Here is a 17,286-nt window from a genome sequence, read left to right on the forward strand (position 1 = left end):
TGTGTAACCTGTTGACAGCTCTTAGCTGGCCCTCCGCTGCTAAGTGGGTTTCGCTTAAAGCAGCAATGTCAATATTGTATTATGATAGCTCCCTGCCAACCTGAACAGTTCTCCGCTGGGGTCAGGAGCTGCTGTCTTCATCAAGTGGAGCTCATGCATTCCAAGAACTAAGTCGAGATCTTCTTTCTTCTCGTGTCACCTGCAATATACTGTGTGTGGACAGCTACTAAGGGAGTACATTTCAGATATGGATGTGTGTGAGGGAATTGCTGAGGTGTGCACACAAGAAACAGTTTGTAAATTTGTTTTGTGAGTTTCGAATATTACTTTTTTTCTGAAGATTTGATAAATTAAATCAAAAACTGACAATTCACTTCGAGGAACTTTAGGAAAAAACTATTTAAAAATTGACTGTTAGTAGAAAGGTTAATTGTCATTCAAGTCTAAAATGTCTACATGGCACGATATTGATAGGGATACTGATAGGAGTAGAATGTAATCACTGTCTTGCACATTATGTTCCAGGCGACTGGACAAATCAACGCAACTGGAGATGTGGTGGATGATCTGCAGCATAATCTGCGCCCATGCTGAGCTGTCCTGTGGTTCTTTCAGTACCAGTAAGGCAATACAATTTCCTGTGCGACATCCGTCAAGGCTTGTGTTTCCCCCACTGGAAACAGATGTGCAAGACCAAAAAACAACTGCGTGCGCGTTGATTACAGTCGAGACAGATTGTGCATGATCAGACCCACTCTCTTTATATTGCTTTCAAGCACAGTAGAACATCTCAGATGTTCTTAATTGAACAAATGGACGCTAAACTAACATGAAAAATAATGGATGCTAAGTCAACGTGCTAAATAATAGGAGTTGTGACCAAAAGCTCTATTGAGGAAGTGAGTCCAAAGGAGGGTCTTAAAAAAGATTCAATATGTGAAGGAGGTAAAGAGTTGACAGAGTAAATTCGAGAATGTAGAGTTTAAGCAGGTGGAAATATGACTGTGAGGCCAGAACGCAGATACCAAGAGTTGAGGGACTGCAGGGCCACAGTAAATGTTATAAATAGAGGAAGGCAATCATGGGATTGAACACACAGATGAAAATATTGATTTTGATTCACTGGCAGATTAAGATCCAACACAAGTCAGTAAGAATCAAGGTGATTGGCACTCTGTGTTTAATAGATTGTACACAGCTGAACTTTGGATATCCTGAGGTTGAAGAGTGGAGAATGGGAGACTGGTCAGGACGGGGGTGGCAATGGCATGGAAGGTTTCAGCAGCAGAATTTGTGCCAGGAGCTGAAGATGAAAGCTTCAGTTTTCCCAATGTAAAGAGCTGCAGCACATCCAAGATCTGGTGCTAGACAAGCACCGATCACCACAGTTTATGGAGCTGGAATAAGTGGCAAAGATACAGATGGGAATGGTTAAAATACATGCAAAAGCTGACACATCTCCAGATGATGGGCTAGAATTTGCCCAAAGGAATAATGGTGAAAACACACCATTACTAATGTGCAAATCAGCAAGTTTGTTAAGGAAGAGATCAGCCCCAAGTGGCTGGGTGGTTTACCGCATTTGTGGCTTTTTGTAAACATTATCTGACTCTGCATCGCCTAGTCAGTTTCATGAAGTTGCTGGATATATATATTAATTGCCTAGTAAACAGGTGACAAAATGTGAAGTCTGGTAATTAATAGTATAGCACCCTTTCAAAGATGTGATAATTATCCATGACACATTCCTTCATGTAGCAAATTGTGGAAGTCTGGGGCAACACGGTGGCGCAGTGGTAGCACTGCAGTCTCACGGCACCGAGTTCCCAGGTTCGATCCCGGCTCTGGGTCACTGTCCGTGTGGAGTTTGCACATTCTCCCCATGTTTGCGTGGGTTTCGCCCCCACAACCCAAAGATATGCAAGGTAGGTGGATTGACCATGCTAAATTGCCCCTTAATTGGAAAAATGAATTGGGTACTCTAAATTTAAAAAAGAAATTGTGGAAGTCTTTAAAGAAAAAGATTTTTTTTTTCTCCTTCGGAATTCAAATTATTTCCATCTCCATTCCTAATTCTATGGTTGCTTTGATATTGAATTACACACAAATTCACCGTCATGCTTATCCTTCAATTTATTTGTCAATCCTTAAATCACATTGGTCCCATTCCCCACCAGCCACAACGCATCTGCCCACATTTTTAGTAACTTTGTGGGCAAACATTTTGAGCTAAGAGGTGCATGAGTAAGCCATACAGAAGCAATACCAAGAGATGACCCACTCCAGCAAATTTTGGGTTGATGTTGCTAAAATAAAATAAAAGCATAAAATACTTCTGGGGAACTTGGAGGGAATTGAGGGAGGCAGCGGCGAATGTGAGGGAAGTGAAGATATTGCTATTGATGCTTTGCCTGTAATCATATAGCTACAAATTGAACCAAATGAAGGTCGTCCATGGAATTGGACAACTCATAGGCGATCAAGTGACTAGGTTAGGGCTATTGCGGCACAGGGATGGATGGCTGGCTGTGGAGATCCAAACTGGATGTTATGGATGGATATTAGGGACGGCATTGTAGCACAGTCGTTAGCACTGGTTGTTTCAAAGCACCAGGGTCCCAGGTTCAATTCCCGCTTGGGTCACCGTCTGTGTGGAGTCTGCACGTTCTCCCTGTATCTGCGTGGGTTTCCTCCAGGTGCTCCGGTTTTCTCCCACAAGTCCTGAAAGACGTGCTGTTAGGTGAATTGGACATTCTGAATCTCCCTCTGTGAACCAGAACAGGCGCCGCAATGTGGCGACTGGAGGATTTTCACAGTAACTTTATTGTACTGTTCATGTAAGCCTACTTGTGACAATAAAGATTATTGGCTGCATCGAATTGCAACTAAAACAAACAAAAGCACACTTGTGTCTCACACTTAAGCATAATTTCTGTCAATAACTGATTCCACATTGAAGAACAGAAACCAATTTGCAATGCATCACAAAATGTTCGATAAACTCAGCAAGTCTGGCACCACCAGTCAGAGAAACAGAGTCTCATATCAAAAATGTCAAAACTCTTGTGTTAACAGTTTCTTAAAACCTTAATTAAGAAGTTGTTTCACTAGAAAGGCAAACAGCCACCCTTTGCAATATAGAGAAATAATCCTGATAATTGTTTCAAATATTAACCCCCTATTCAGTTCAACAGCAGATCTCAAACATATTGGTTCCGGCGATATTAAAACCAGACATTGGCTGTCCCCTCAGAGCCAGTGCAAGACATGATGATGTTACTTAAAAATTAGCATCACAGTTCCCCAGGTGTTTAAGCCAATTATATCCTCAATTGTCATTGCTTAAGAAATAGATCAAGTCATTACTGTTTGTGGGCATGACCCTGCACAAGTGGGTTGTCATGTTTCCCGACATTACAAAGTATTACACTTTACAAAAAGCAAGTCACTGGCTCTGAATCACTTGAAGACCTCCGGAGGTCACAAAATGCATTTAGAAAGAAAATTAAGATATTTCGGCCATACAAAAGTTTTCTATATTTCATGGGTGTACAACTGTATTAGAGATTAATACCAAACAATGAACAGTTTTGTGCAGACTAACTTCACACAGAGTTTAATGAATGGCAAATAGGAGATTCTGCTTCCGGAAAAGGGGTCTTTTTCCAATCCACAACGTACTCTTTTAGAGCGTTTGATGTTAACTTTAAAGCACATTAACCAAAGAACTGACAAAATTAGTTTTATTGCACAAGATCAGGAGACATGAGAGAGCAACACACTAAATGATGCAATCTAAGCTGGTTCTAATATTTAACCTCAACAGCCACACAAGAAGCACCTTTGAGGCTCTACCTAGATGATTGAGATCATCATCCAAGTGTGATTTCAGTGATGTTACGACACTGAGCTACTATGTGTTCCACAGGCTTCACAGAGTTCCAACACAAGTGAATTAACCAATTATTCACATAGAAATTCTTAAAATCTTTGGCCCTTGGCTGCCAAAATAATTTACAGTTACCAGGTTTATAAACTGAAACACAATTACTGTTTATTTATAACAGAAATAAAGGTGAAATATGCAGTAATTTCAGCTGTATAACAAGCAAGCTAACCTACTACCCCCTTCAACTGCTCCACCCTCTACCCACACACACGACAGACACACACACACGGGTGGAAAGGGGTAAAATAATAAAGGTGAAAAGGATGAGTCCTTGCTTTCGATTACGAGTTCTTTGCAACAGGGTTTCCTCTCAGCACATTGTTTGATCAAAGCCACTGGTGTACAGTTAGTGATGGTCTTCTTGTAGAAACGCACAAGCAGAAGGATTTCTTTTGGAGAGACTTTAGCCTTTATTAAACTGGGCCGTCAACTCAAAGGATCATTTTCAGGCGTGTTTCTTTCTTGAGACCCTTTTTCTCACATCAAACCTGGCTTCCAGCCGTGATGTGACTTCAAGCCTTTGCAGTTCCAAGAGAACCCTGGCCAGACTTGAGTGAGAGAGAAGAGTTCTTACACTAGATTTCTAAAAATAATTCATCAGATCTTTCATGAAAGTTAGAGCTCCTCCACCCACACTTCAGAATCCATGGTGAAACAAAAAGCAGCCTTTGCACTGAAAAACACATCAGAGGATAAAACATCCAATCATCGCCTGTTCCCAGGCAGAACACAGCCTTTTTGGCTCATCCATTGGCCAACAGGCAAGTCAACCAAATCAAGTCAGCATTGATGTTAGCCAATCGATAATCACCAGCCTAAAACAGCACAGCCTCTGGAATCTGTTTATTTGAATTAATGGCTGCTTTGCCTTAAAGCCACAGGTCCAGTAATCTTCATCAAAATGTAATAGCAACATAAAAGGAAAATAAAGGAACAGACAGGGACAAACACGAGGGCCCTGACCGTGACAACATTAATTTTAATCCAATGCCAGGGGGGAACCCAGAGAGGGATGCTGCCGACGGCTCACAGTGCACAGGCATCACTGGTCGTTCAAACAGATGACAGACAGGTGTGCCACAGGAGGCTCCGCCTCAACAAGGGCACGGTGCAGCACCTGTGCCATGTCATTGCGGGCTTGGCAGCACATGGAGGACGGCAAATCCAAGAAGCGTAGTTGGCCTCAGTGTCAAGCAATGCTGGCGCTGCATGGGTGAGCATCACAACTGGGTATGGGTGGGGGGGCGCAGCACGGTGCTGGACAGTGGCAGCCGCATGGTTGTCGGGGGTGGGGAAGGGGTGACAGGCGGTGCCGAGGCCGATGCCAACTCACCTGTGTGGCCTGGTGGAGGTAACTTAGCTTTTCACAGTACTGTGTGGAGGTCCTCCAGGTGATGCTCCCCGCGCTGACGGCCGCTGCCTTACTCCCAGGCAGCACTGGCTGCCCTGTGGATTACCTGCCGAGCCCTTCGGGGGGAACAAGGTATCCCGTTGTGACAGCACTGCATTCAACAGGCAGGCATCCCCGAATCTTGGAGCCGGTCACCTTGGTAGCATGCTGTGTGGGCTTACCTCTGCGGGATCAGTTTAAGTGCTGCTTCCCTTCGTTAGCAGAGGGGGACTGGCGAGCGCGGTCCCGATGAATCAGCTGGCGGGACAGTCATTTGTGGCGTGAAGCCCGTGGGGTCTCGTTAAGGGGACTAATTAACATTTTTTTACCGGTGACGGCCTCGCCAGGTCGACTGTCAGAAGGCTCGCTCACTTCGAAACTTTTCATTAAATTGCACTTAATAGTTTTATTCACCTTTAATGGGATAGATTAAGTTGCACATAATATTAAAGAAAGAGGTGATAGTTTAAGCCACAAGTTGCTCAGTACATCAGACACTTAACTGAGTACAATACAACAATTTTGCACGCACACGCATCTGGATGAAGAATCCGTCTGTTCACCTTCTGTAAGTGCCCACCCCAGATGACCCCGCTAATTTCTTTCAATCATCATTCTTCAAACTTTTGCCAAAATTCTGGGAACACTCTCACTTGTCTGCTTTCACTTCATATAATGCTGTGAAGACAGATAAAAGATTTTCTTTTAAAATGTTTCCAATTAAGGGGCAATATCACGTGGCCAACATACCAACCCTGCACATCCCTGCCGCCCCGAAGACAGATAAAGATAAAAGTGGCAGCAAAAAACTGCACTCGTCGAATCACTGAACCTTACATTATAGTTGACCTACATAAACCAATCATTGATCTCCCTTGAAACCTGCTCCACAACAGAGGTAGATTTTTTTTTTTTTTTTATATAATTGTAAACACTCATATTTAAAAATTTCGTAATAACCAAATCCATACAAAACAATTTTCCAGAATTACACAATAAAAGACTAACAAGCAAAATGACATATTAACATAATCCCAAAACAAACTCCTTAAAAAAGGAAATGAATGGCTGCCATCTTGGGTAGAACCCTTCTACTGACCCTGTAATGGTGTACTTAGCCTTCTCCAAATGTAGAAAAAGATATGAGATCACCCAATGAGGCACTGGGTGGAGGAGACCACCACCCAAGCAGAACTTGTCTCCAGGCTATTAACGAGGCAAAGATTCCCGGCAGAGTTTTATAAATCGTTTCGGGGAGGACCTGAGGCCGTTGCTGGTGAGGGCATCCAATGAGGCCAGGGAGAGGGGGCAACTCCCCCCTACATTATTGCAAGCATCCATCTCCCCGATACTGAAAAAAGATAAGGATCCAGAGCAGTGTGGATCGTACCATCTAATATTGTTGCTGAATGCGGATGCTAATTTGTTGGCTTCGCGAATTGAGGACTTTGTCCCGTGGGTGATAGCGAGGACCAAACTGGGGTTGTGAAAGGGAGACAGTTATTGGCAAATGGGAGGAGGATGCTTAACTTCATTATGATGCCCCCGGAGGGGCAGGAAGTGGAAGTGGCAATGGACGCAGAGAAGGCTTTTGACCAGGAGGAGTGGGAATATCTGTGGGAGGTGCTGGGTCGGTTTGGATTTGGGCAGGGGTTTGTGGACTGGGTCCAGTTGCTGTACCAGGCGCAAGTGTGCGGATGAACCAGGTGAGTTTGGGATATTTTGGATCAAGGCAGGGGTGCCCTCTCTCCCCATTGCTTTTTGCCTTGGCTATAGAGCCATTGGCTATAGCACTTAGAGCGTCAAGAGATTGGAAAGGAATTGTGCAGGGGGAGGGGGGGGGGGTGCGGGGGTCAAGCACAAGGTTTTGTTGTACGTGGATGATCTGCTGTTATATATGTTGGACCCACTGGGGTGCATTGGCAGAATTATGGGACTTTTGGAGGACTTTGGTCGGTTCTCCGGGTAGAAGTTGAACATGGGAACGGGCAAAGTGTTCCCGATTGAGACCAGAGGCAAGGAGAGAAGGTTGGAGGAGCTGTGGTTTATGTTGGTGGGGACGAGCTTCAGATACTCATGCGTCCAGATGAGATAATTTGCATAAAACGTTGGATCCAAAAAGCAGAAAGGTAAGCCATTGACCCTCTGACAGGGCTGGGCACAGTTACACAAGTTAAACTTGACTAGGCTAGTGGTGTAGATGAAGGGGGATTTTAAGAAGTGGGACATGCTGCCACTGTCGTTGGCAGAATGTGTGCGGACAGTCAAGATGACGGTGCTGCCAAGGTTCCAGTTTATATTTCAAAACCTTCCGATCTTTGTCCCGAAGTCATTCTTTAAGAATGTTAACGCATTGATCTTGGGATTTGTGTGGGCGGGGAAGGCCCTGCGAAGAGGGTTTCTTTGAAGTGGGGAAAGGGGTGGAGTTGGCACTGCTGAACATAATGAATGAATACTGGCCAGCTAATATCACTAATTGTCAGGAAATGGGAAGTGGGGGAAGGCGGATGGTTGCAGCTTTGTGTCAGGGATCGAGCTTAAGGGCATTGTTGACAGCGCCTCTGCAGTTCTCACCGGCCAGGTTCTCCGTAAGCCCAGTGGTGATGTGGGCCCCGAGGGTATGAGGGCAGTGGAGGCAGCATTTGAGACTGGAGGGTGCCTCGGTGTGGGCACCAATCTGTGATAATCATAGGTTTGCACTGGTGGACGCGATGCTTCGGGGTGGTAGCAGGCAGGAATCGAGTGATTCGGGGACCTGTTCATAGAGGGCAGCTTCGCAAAATTAGAGGACCTGGAGAAGGAATACAAGCTTCCCAAGGGTAATGGCTTTAGGTGCTTGCAGGTCTGGGATTTCGTGAGAAGAGAGGAGCCTTTTTTTCCCCCCGAGTTGCCACCCTTGGGGCTGCAGGATAGGAAGTTGTCGAAAGGGGTGGGGGGGGGGGGGAGAAAGAAAGAGGGGAGGGTGACTAAGGTCTACAAGGATCTGACGAACTGGGAGGAAGCCCGGATGGGAGATATTAAACAGAATTGGGAGGGAAAGGTGTTCTGAGCCTAGGACGTGGGAGAAAGCCCTGTGGAGGGTGACTGCATCCTCGTCAAGTTCAAGGCTCAGTCTTATACAGTTTAAAAGATAATATATGATGGTGGCAAGGATGAGTAGGTCCTTTCAGAGAGTAGAGGAGAGGTATGGGCGGTGCGCGTGGAGGCCCGCGAATCATGGCCACATGTTTCGGGCATGTCTGAAAGTGAAGGGGTTCTGGCAGGGGTCTGCGGATCTAATGTCCGAGGTGTTGGGGGTGAAGGTGGCCCCGAGTCCAGAGGTAGCAATATTTGGAGTCCAGGGACGAGAGAGGCCGATGTTTTGGCCTTTGCCTCCCTCAGTCTGGAGATGGATTTTACTTGGGGGGAGGGACTCAGAGCAGCCGAAAGTGTGTGTGTGTGGGGGGGGGGGGGGGGGGGGGGGGATTCCTGAGGTTGGAGAAGGTCAAGTTTGTCGCAATGGGTTTGTTTGGAGCTGGAAGCCGTTCATTGACTTCTGAAAGGAGGATTGAGATGTCAGCAGAGCGGGGGGAGGCAGGACGGGAGGAGGGGGATAAGGGTGTTGGTTATTTATTATTTTGTACAATTTTACTTCTGCTCTTATCTGTTCTGTTTGCTTATACAAATGCCTAAATAAAATATATTTTTTTTAAACTTATAAAATTCTAACAGGATTAGACAGGGTAGATTCAGGGTGTTCCCAATGGCGGGGGAGTCGAGAACTCGGGATCATAGTTTGAGAATAAAGGGCAAACCTCTTAGGACTGAGGCGAGGAGAAATTTCTTTACCCAGAGAGTGGTGAATCTGTGGAATTCACTACCACAAAAGTGGTTGAGGCCAACACATGAATTTCAAGGAATTAGGTAGCTCTTGTGGCTAAAGGGATCTGGGTGGGGGTGTGATCAGGGTATTGAGCTTGATGATCAGGCATGATCATAATGAATGGCTAAGCAGGTTCAAAGGGCCGAATGGCCTCCTCCTGCTTCTATGTATGACCACAGCTGAGGTGTTGCATCTGGTTCTGTTCATCACATTACAAGAAGGACATGATCACACCAGAGAGTGAAGAGATAATTTGCAAGGATGCTACCAGGACTGGAAAATTTGAGCTATGAGAAAAGGTTGGGTTGTTTTGTTTGGGAAAGGAGGTCGAGGGGAAATTTAGTAGAGGTGAGTAAAGGTCCATTTCACTGGAGGCACAGATTTAAATAATTGACAGAGGGCAGTTGAAGAGAAAAGCTCTTTCAGCCAGAGCATGGTGGGTGTCCGAGACTCACTGACTGAATGGTCGGCAAATGCAGAAATCCTTGTTGCATTGAAAAAGCATTTCAAGTGGCATAAACTTGACGGACCAAGGGCTGGTAAGTGGGATTAAGCTGAACAGCTCTTCTTTGGGGGAGGCTAGTAGAGTTAAGGGCCAATGGCTTACCTCTCTGCTTTTTGGATCCAAAGTTTTATGCAAATTATCTCACCACCCAAGTCTCCTCAAAATCAATCACTTCAACTTTGGCTTCAATCTGCCCTCCCCTAACAACTTTGTTAATGGCTGATTTTCGTGATAAAAGCCTCCGATTTTTTTTCCTTTCACAGGAACGCTTCCAGCTCCTCTCCACAATTCAGTCTGGCATGTACAGATAAAATTTGCAGCAACACAAAACTGGCTGGAATTACAACGTCACCACTGTGACTTGATTTCTCGGTAATTTCACTTTTCATTCAACCAATAAAAACTTCATACTGCAACATGCTCAAGAGCCAGGAATACACTGTTCATCAGCAAGAAATAACAGCCTAGATGTTTCAGCCTCTGGATCATTGGAGACCGGACATACCCCAGGAGATGTAGGTCCCTGTGAAAGTCCCAACGCGTTGACTCTATGGGAACTGCCAAGAAATTATGAATTTCCAATGGCCAATTCTCCTGATCCCCAGAACCCCCAAAAAAGTCTCTAAATCTGAGTTTGAGTCAAAGACTTCAGACAGTCCCAACTTACTTCCCTGGATGGTTGTCCAGGAAGTTGGGTAGACAAAAAACTGAAGTGGAACTTCTGGATAACCAGACGATTGGCCGACCCCGTCCACCCCGACCCCGTGAATATCCTCCCTGAAGCTGCCAACCTGAATATTCCCCAGTCTCTCCCCACCCAAGCCAGCTGTCACTCTAGCCTCTTATCTCACCCACACATTCACCTATTCTCATTAACACACAAATGCTTTGGGACATTCAAACTCTTATTGAATAGAATATGGCCACTCCCTCTGAGGTTCTCTGTTGTGACAGTCCAGCAGGACTCTCCAACGGAAGACGGGGCAGAAAAGATAATTGGAGGGAAGGGAGATGGGTAGTTTTTAAAAAATCAGCGTCAAAAACAGGGCTCCAACCCTTGATGAGAAGATTTGAACCAAGAACTCTTAAGAATAAACACTTTGGGGCACAGGTTGACATTTAGCCTTGATCACAAGTTTTGCAGTTTCAACAGAAAAAGTGAGCAGAATCATAGCGTGTGAATCCTAAAACAGGAGTAACAATTCTGCATTCAAAACACAATTAAATGGAATTTGATTCAGTAATAAATCAGTGGCCTTGGTCACCATTTCTCACATTCATTACAACAAATAACCATTACTTCATTTTACTAAGCTTCTTGAATAAAGAGTTTTTCCATTCGGATATGTTTTTTTCCCCACTCCCTCAAATCTTTACTCCTTTTGTCTCTCGCCCTCCAATCCAAATCTTTCTCAGGGAAGATTGGGAAAGCGAAAGTATCTCATCAGTCAGATGAGTCATTATTGATCACTTTTGGTCACTAGAATCTTTTATCCTCTATAAGGAATTTGCCCATTTCTCGCAAGTTCCCCGACGTCATGACACATTAAAATTATTGCTATGTCACGAATTGTAGACAGTAGTGCATTCTGCTACCCTGCGTCACAGCGCGCTGGAGCATGAAATGCACTATAGGGGCAAATGATTTTTTTTTTAAACCAAAGTAAACGAGTGTACAGATCTTTATAATAACATCACAATTTAAAGGCTCACAAATTTAGACAGTTTCACTTCAATTCTCACAATGTTATAAAGGTAAAGTCGCCATCGTCCCAGATGACCATAGGCTGCTTTCCCCTTGGAGGGGGTGAGCTGACTGGTGGCGATTTAACCGGAGAATCACACCTCAGACGAAGGTGGGCCTTCATGAATAACCTCTGCAAAACTGTCAACATAGTATCAGGATTTTCAGATTAAAATAATCAATTGAAAATCATAAAAAATCTGTTACACTGACACGTTCAAAAATATGTTTTATTAACACATTCACGTATGGCAAATACAAATCTGTACTGTACATATTAAGTTTTTTCATTAAGAGAAGCAATTTGCAGAACCAGTGTTTAAGGAAGACTTTTACTTCTCTGGTGAATATTTTTTTAAATGACGTTTTCTAAAGTTAATTTAATAGTCGAACATAAACACTTGTTTTGAGCAGGTGGTTAACAAAAAACGTGACATTTCAAAAAAAAGCAATGTCGGAGCCTGCGAAAGTGGAGGTGGCCTCAACGACGCTTTAGCATATGAGGAAAGCCAATAAAAAGATTTTCCAAAAAAAAACTACGATTTAGCTGCTCCCTCGGCTCTAAATTTGGAGCCCAAAGACATAATTTTCAATCGCCCAGACGTGTCACTGTTATGAACTGAATTATCCTGCCACAAAAATCCCACGGCAGTCAACAACCTCTTAATTTGAAATGACTAGTCACTGAAGCTGCCAATACCATGTTTCATCCACACACACCAGAGTAAAAAATGCAAACTCACCAAGACACATATTTTAGCATTTCCCAAGAACGAAAATAAAAACGCCTCATTGTAATTGAATGAAATTAGAATTGAGTATTGACGCTCCGCCAGTGTAACACTTTGCAGGTCACAAGATATATCTATCAACCGGGGAAACAAACATTTGTAGATTCTACCATCCCAAAAGCCACGCAACATTTTGCACGTTACTGGATACTGCAGGGACTCGGGGACGTTGCAACTCGCCAACTCAAATATTGCAATTAATCAACAAAAATCTTGCACCACCACCCCATTTCAGCATCCCAAATTAATCAGAAGTGATGCCCACAGACCCCGGTGAAACTCCGAGCCCGTGCAACCTGCCCAACGGCTTCTGGAAATATCTATCTACTATTCGCAGTCATTCCCGAAATGTACCCTTGCCGGTAATGAATCAGGCAATCACAGCAGCTCCCAGACGAGGTCCCACACCCAGCCACAAAACAAACAAGCCTAGTCCCTCGGCAGCTCATTAAAAGCATAAAGGATGTAGGGTCATCCAGCCCAACATGAAAATGAGAAGGAGGTGGGGGCGGTGACCAGATGATAGTTCGCACTCGGCGAGGTTCCAGGGGATCGCTTCAGCAGTTACTGGGCTCCGCCTTTCTCTTACCTTGAAGTTGCTGGAGTTCACCCATCCCGTTAGCTCGTCCATGATACCGTCCAGCGCCCGTTTTGGGTCGTGATCCACGTCCGGGGACCTCCTGGGATCGCCCAAGTAATCGATCAGCTCCTGGCCGACCTGTAGCCGTCGACTCACGTCCCTTTGCGCCACTTGCTCCGAGAAATAGTCCAAGCTGCATTCGGGCTCCATATCTCGTCAGGGCCGGGAGGCTCTCCCAAAGTTAGACTCGATAGCCTCCTTCTCCGCCACCTGCCTTAACTTCTGATCACACTGTCCACCTCCTGCAGCCTCAAAGGGAAGAGGAGGATTCGCGGGTGCCCTTTGTTTTTATCCGCCAGCCCTCTGGTGATTCTCGGTCAAGGAGCGAGCCCTTCGCCCTGATCCAGGCCTTTCTAATCCTCACTCCTTCCAGATTCCTCACTCCCTTGAAGCAACTCCAGCCGGAGCAACGCCCCCTCACACACAATTTGTGCACTCTCTCCCATTAAAAACCGTTTTCCTTTCAACTCGGTAATTCGCCCTTAAAACGAATTATAAATAAACCAGGGCACGCATCTCACCAACGAGTGACGAGGCTCTACGTCCCCTCTATAGCAACAGGCCCGTCCCCGTCCGCCCTCTTAACCCAACTCACGCAGCGGCACTGTACGCACGCGCGCCGGAGGGGTCCGAGTTGACGTAACAATGGTCTGCCGGCGCTCGCGTGCTGAAGCTCGCGACTAACTTTCTCCCTTTGAAAACCAACGGCGGCAAAGCAGCGGAGCGAGGATCCACACAGCTGTCCCGCAGCCTGAGTGGGAAACCGCGGGCGGGCGGGGGTCCACAACCTGAGTGAGAAACCGCGGGCGGGCGGGGGTCCGCAACCTGAGTGGGAAACCGCGGGCGGGCGGGGGTCCGCAACCTGAGTGGGAAACCGCGGGCGGGCGGGGGTCCGCAACCTAAGTGAGAAACCGCGTGCGGGCGGGGGTCCGCAACCTGAGTGGGAAACCGCGGGCGGGGGTCCGCACAGCTGTCCCGCACCCAGAGTGGGAAGCCGCGGGCGGGGGTCTGCACCTGAGTGGGAAACATTTGTCCGTACAAAATGTAGGGAATTGGTGGCATGGGATAATATCACTGGATTCATAATCACGAGTTTCAGGTTAATGCTCTGGGTGCACGGGTTTAAATCCCACCAGGGAGGCTGGTGGAATTTCAATTCAATTAATAAATCTGGTATTAGTCTAAATTACTCCCAAAGGGTTGTGAATCTGTGGTCTTTGCTACCTCAGTGTGCTGGATGCTGGGACAGTGAGTAAATGTACGGAGGAGCTGGACAGATTTTTAATTGGTAATGGATTGAAGGGTTCTGGAGAACCGGCAGGATGGTGGCGTTTAAAGCCATGATGGTATTTAGCAGGCTCCAGAGGTTAAATTGTCAATCGTGCTCCTGGTTCATGTGTTCTAAGAAAGAACTACTCTGGCTGATTTCACCATCCAGCTCTTAGACTGTAACACTGTAGGTTACAGCACCCCAAGCACAAATGTGTTCATGATCAATAAGGGGATTTCTTGATTAATATGAAGATCTGGGGTTATGGGGAAACAGGAGAATGGGGATGAGAAATATATCAGCCATGATCAAATGGCGGAGTAGACTCGATGGGCCAAATCCCACACCAGGTGGAAGTGAAGAAAGTGCTGGGTGAATTGTATACCGCTATAAATAACAGTGAAACAGAATACCTGAAGACTTGGTCATCATGGCTGGGGACTTCAACCAAGCCAACCATAAGAGCGTACTGCCAAAATTCCACCAACACATCTGTCCCACCAGAGGCCCCAACGTTCTCGACCACTGCTTCAAAAACATCAAGGTTGCCTACCGACCCAACCCCGACTGCACTTCAGAAAATCAAACCATAATACGGTGCTCCTTTTCCCGGCATACAAGCAGAAACTTAAACCGGAGAATCCAGTTAAGAAGGTTGTGCACTGCTGGTCCGAGGCAACAGAAGAACTCTTGCATGACTAAAATAAAAGCAAATTACTGTGGATGCTGGAACCTGAAACGAAAGAGAAAATGCTGGAAAATCTCAGCAGGTCTGGCAGCATCTGTAGGGAGAGAAAAGAGCTAACGTTTCGAGTCCGATAACTCTTTGTCAAAGCTTTGACAAAGTCATCGGACTCAAAACGTTAGCTCTTTTCTCTCCCTACGGATGCTGCCAGACCCGCTGAGATTTTCCAGCATTTTCTCAACTCCTACATGACTGCTTGGAGTCAGTGAACTGGTCCCTATTCAAGAACTAAGCAACCAACCTAAACGAGTATGCCACCACCATCATAGGCTTCATCAACCTGTGTGAAGAAGACTGCGTGCCAAAAAAGGTAGTACATACGTACAACTGGAAACCATGGTTTAATCGGAAGATTCACTCCCTACTGAAGGCCACGCCTGAGACGCTCAAGACAGGCAATCCTGACCTATTCAAGAAATTAAGTACGACCTCTGCAAAGTCATCAGGGATGCCAAGAGAATCCAGACTATGCTAGAGTCACAGATAGGAAACTTCCGGTAACGGTGATATGCTGAGCACATGCACATCAGGTGGCTCTCCTCCAGAACATAGCAAAATGGGCACTTTTTATGCAAATCTAGCCTGAAAATTCAGCCTCAATTAAGAAAGAGAAGGAACAGAACCAGCATGCCAGCAAATGGGAATTCGAGAGGTCATAGGGAAAAGCCACAAAGAGTAGGCGGGTGAGTCGGTGGATCCACAAAGCGAAGGGGCCCCAACCACCCCAGAAAGAGGGAGACTGACTGCCCGCAACTCAGTCTCTTTCCTGCCCCCCTCTGGTCCCACACTACCTGAAGATGGATGGAAGACATTCCTTATGAAGGAACTGGCCACGATGAGAGAGGCAATAAAGGTGGAAATCCAGGTAGCAGACGCTGGTCGCCATGCAAACGGCGAACGATGGACTGCAGCAGAAGGTGAAGGCGCAGGGGAAGACAATCCTCGAGCTGGAGAAGGCATCGACCAGCCCGGGGAGGGGGGCCACCACACTGGTGGGGAAAGCTAGCGCAGGAACTATATTGAGGGGGGGGGGGGGGGGGGTCGCAGCGCAACTCCTGGCAGGGAGGGAGGGTGAGCCTGTCTGGGGGCGGGGGAGGACTCGGACAGGAAGGGGGAGCATAAAGGGGGGGGTGGGGTGGAGGTGATAGGAACACAGGGAACACGAAGAGACGAAAGGAAAGATCTCGGATTCATAGAATCATTGAATTTACAGTGCAGAAGGAGGCCATTTGGCCCATCGAATCTGCACCAGCCCTTGGAAAGAGCACCCTACCTAAGCCCACACCTCCACCCTATCCCCGTCACCCCACCTAACCTTTTTTGGACACTAAGGGCAATTTTTCATGGCCAATCCGCCTAACCTGCACATCTTTGGACTGAGAGGAGACCGGAGCACCCGGAGGAAACGCATGCAGAACTTGCAGATGCCGCACAGACAGTGACCCAAGCCGGGAATCGAACCTGACACGCTGGAGCTGTGAAGCAACAGTGCTAACAACTGTGCTATCGTGCCGCCCACAGTTTTGGCAGATAGTGGGCAGGTTGAGGATACAAAATGGCGCGCAAGCAGCCACTTTAGAGGGTCCCCAGACAAAGGGAAACCCCGGAGTGCAGGGGCGCACCCACGTGACACAGTTGCCGCCATGTTGGGTGTTCCCTGGACAAAGGGAAACCCTGGAGTGTGGGGGCCCAGTCTCATTGTGAGAACGGTGACTGTGGCCATTTTGGATGGCCCCCTAACAAAACGGAAAACCGTGCAGGGGCGCGTCCACCAGATAAGTATGGTTGACCCCGCAGGAAGGGGGAACAGAAACCCCCCCACCAGGATTATCACCTGGAATGTCGAGACTTAACGGCCCAGTGAAAAGACAGAGGGTCTTCGCCCATTTAAGAAGTTTGAAAGCCGACATCGTCTTCCTGCAAGAAACGCACGTGAGGGAGAAGGACCGACTAAGGGTAAGGAAGGGCTAGGTGGGTTAGACAACCACTCGTGTCACGGGACGAGGTCTAGGGGGATAGCAATACTGATTAGTAAGAGAACTGTGCTTACGACGACAAGGATGGTTACTGGAGGAAACCGGAGCACCCGGAGGAAACGCACGCAGACATGGGGAGAATGTGCAGACTCTGCACAGACAGTGACCCAAGCCGGAAATTGAACCCCGGTCCCTGCAGCTGTGGAGCAACAGTGCTAACCACTGTGCTACCGTGCCGCCAAGTAGATGAGTACATTTACATAACAACCAAACGAGGAAGTCTCACCTTCCACATTCTGGGAGGCACTGAAAGCAGTGACTGGGGAGAGATTATAGCCTACAAGGCAAATAGAGACAGGGAAGAGAGGCTGTTAGGTAACAACTGATTAACCCCATCCTGGAAATCGACAGAAA

At 46.7% G+C, this 17,286-nt stretch overlaps 1 protein-coding gene across 25 annotated transcripts in view; it reads right to left on the reverse strand.

Annotated features, from left to right (window-relative positions):
• Positions 1–13,471, reverse strand: part of clasp2 (cytoplasmic linker associated protein 2) — a 666,501-nt gene extending 653,030 nt beyond the window's left edge. For all 25 annotated transcript variants that reach the window (XM_072467277.1, XM_072467285.1, XM_072467284.1 and 22 more), the window contains exon 1: positions 12,831–13,471. In XM_072467277.1, coding sequence (XP_072323378.1) covers positions 12,831–13,031 — 201 coding nt within the window. In that variant the 5' untranslated portion in view covers positions 13,032–13,471. The remainder of the gene's footprint in view (positions 1–12,830) is intronic.
• Positions 13,472–17,286: the final 3,815 nt, after the last annotated feature.

Source organism: Scyliorhinus torazame, chromosome 11 (genome assembly GCF_047496885.1).
Source record: "Scyliorhinus torazame isolate Kashiwa2021f chromosome 11, sScyTor2.1, whole genome shotgun sequence".
Taxonomy (NCBI): domain Eukaryota; kingdom Metazoa; phylum Chordata; class Chondrichthyes; order Carcharhiniformes; family Scyliorhinidae; genus Scyliorhinus; species Scyliorhinus torazame.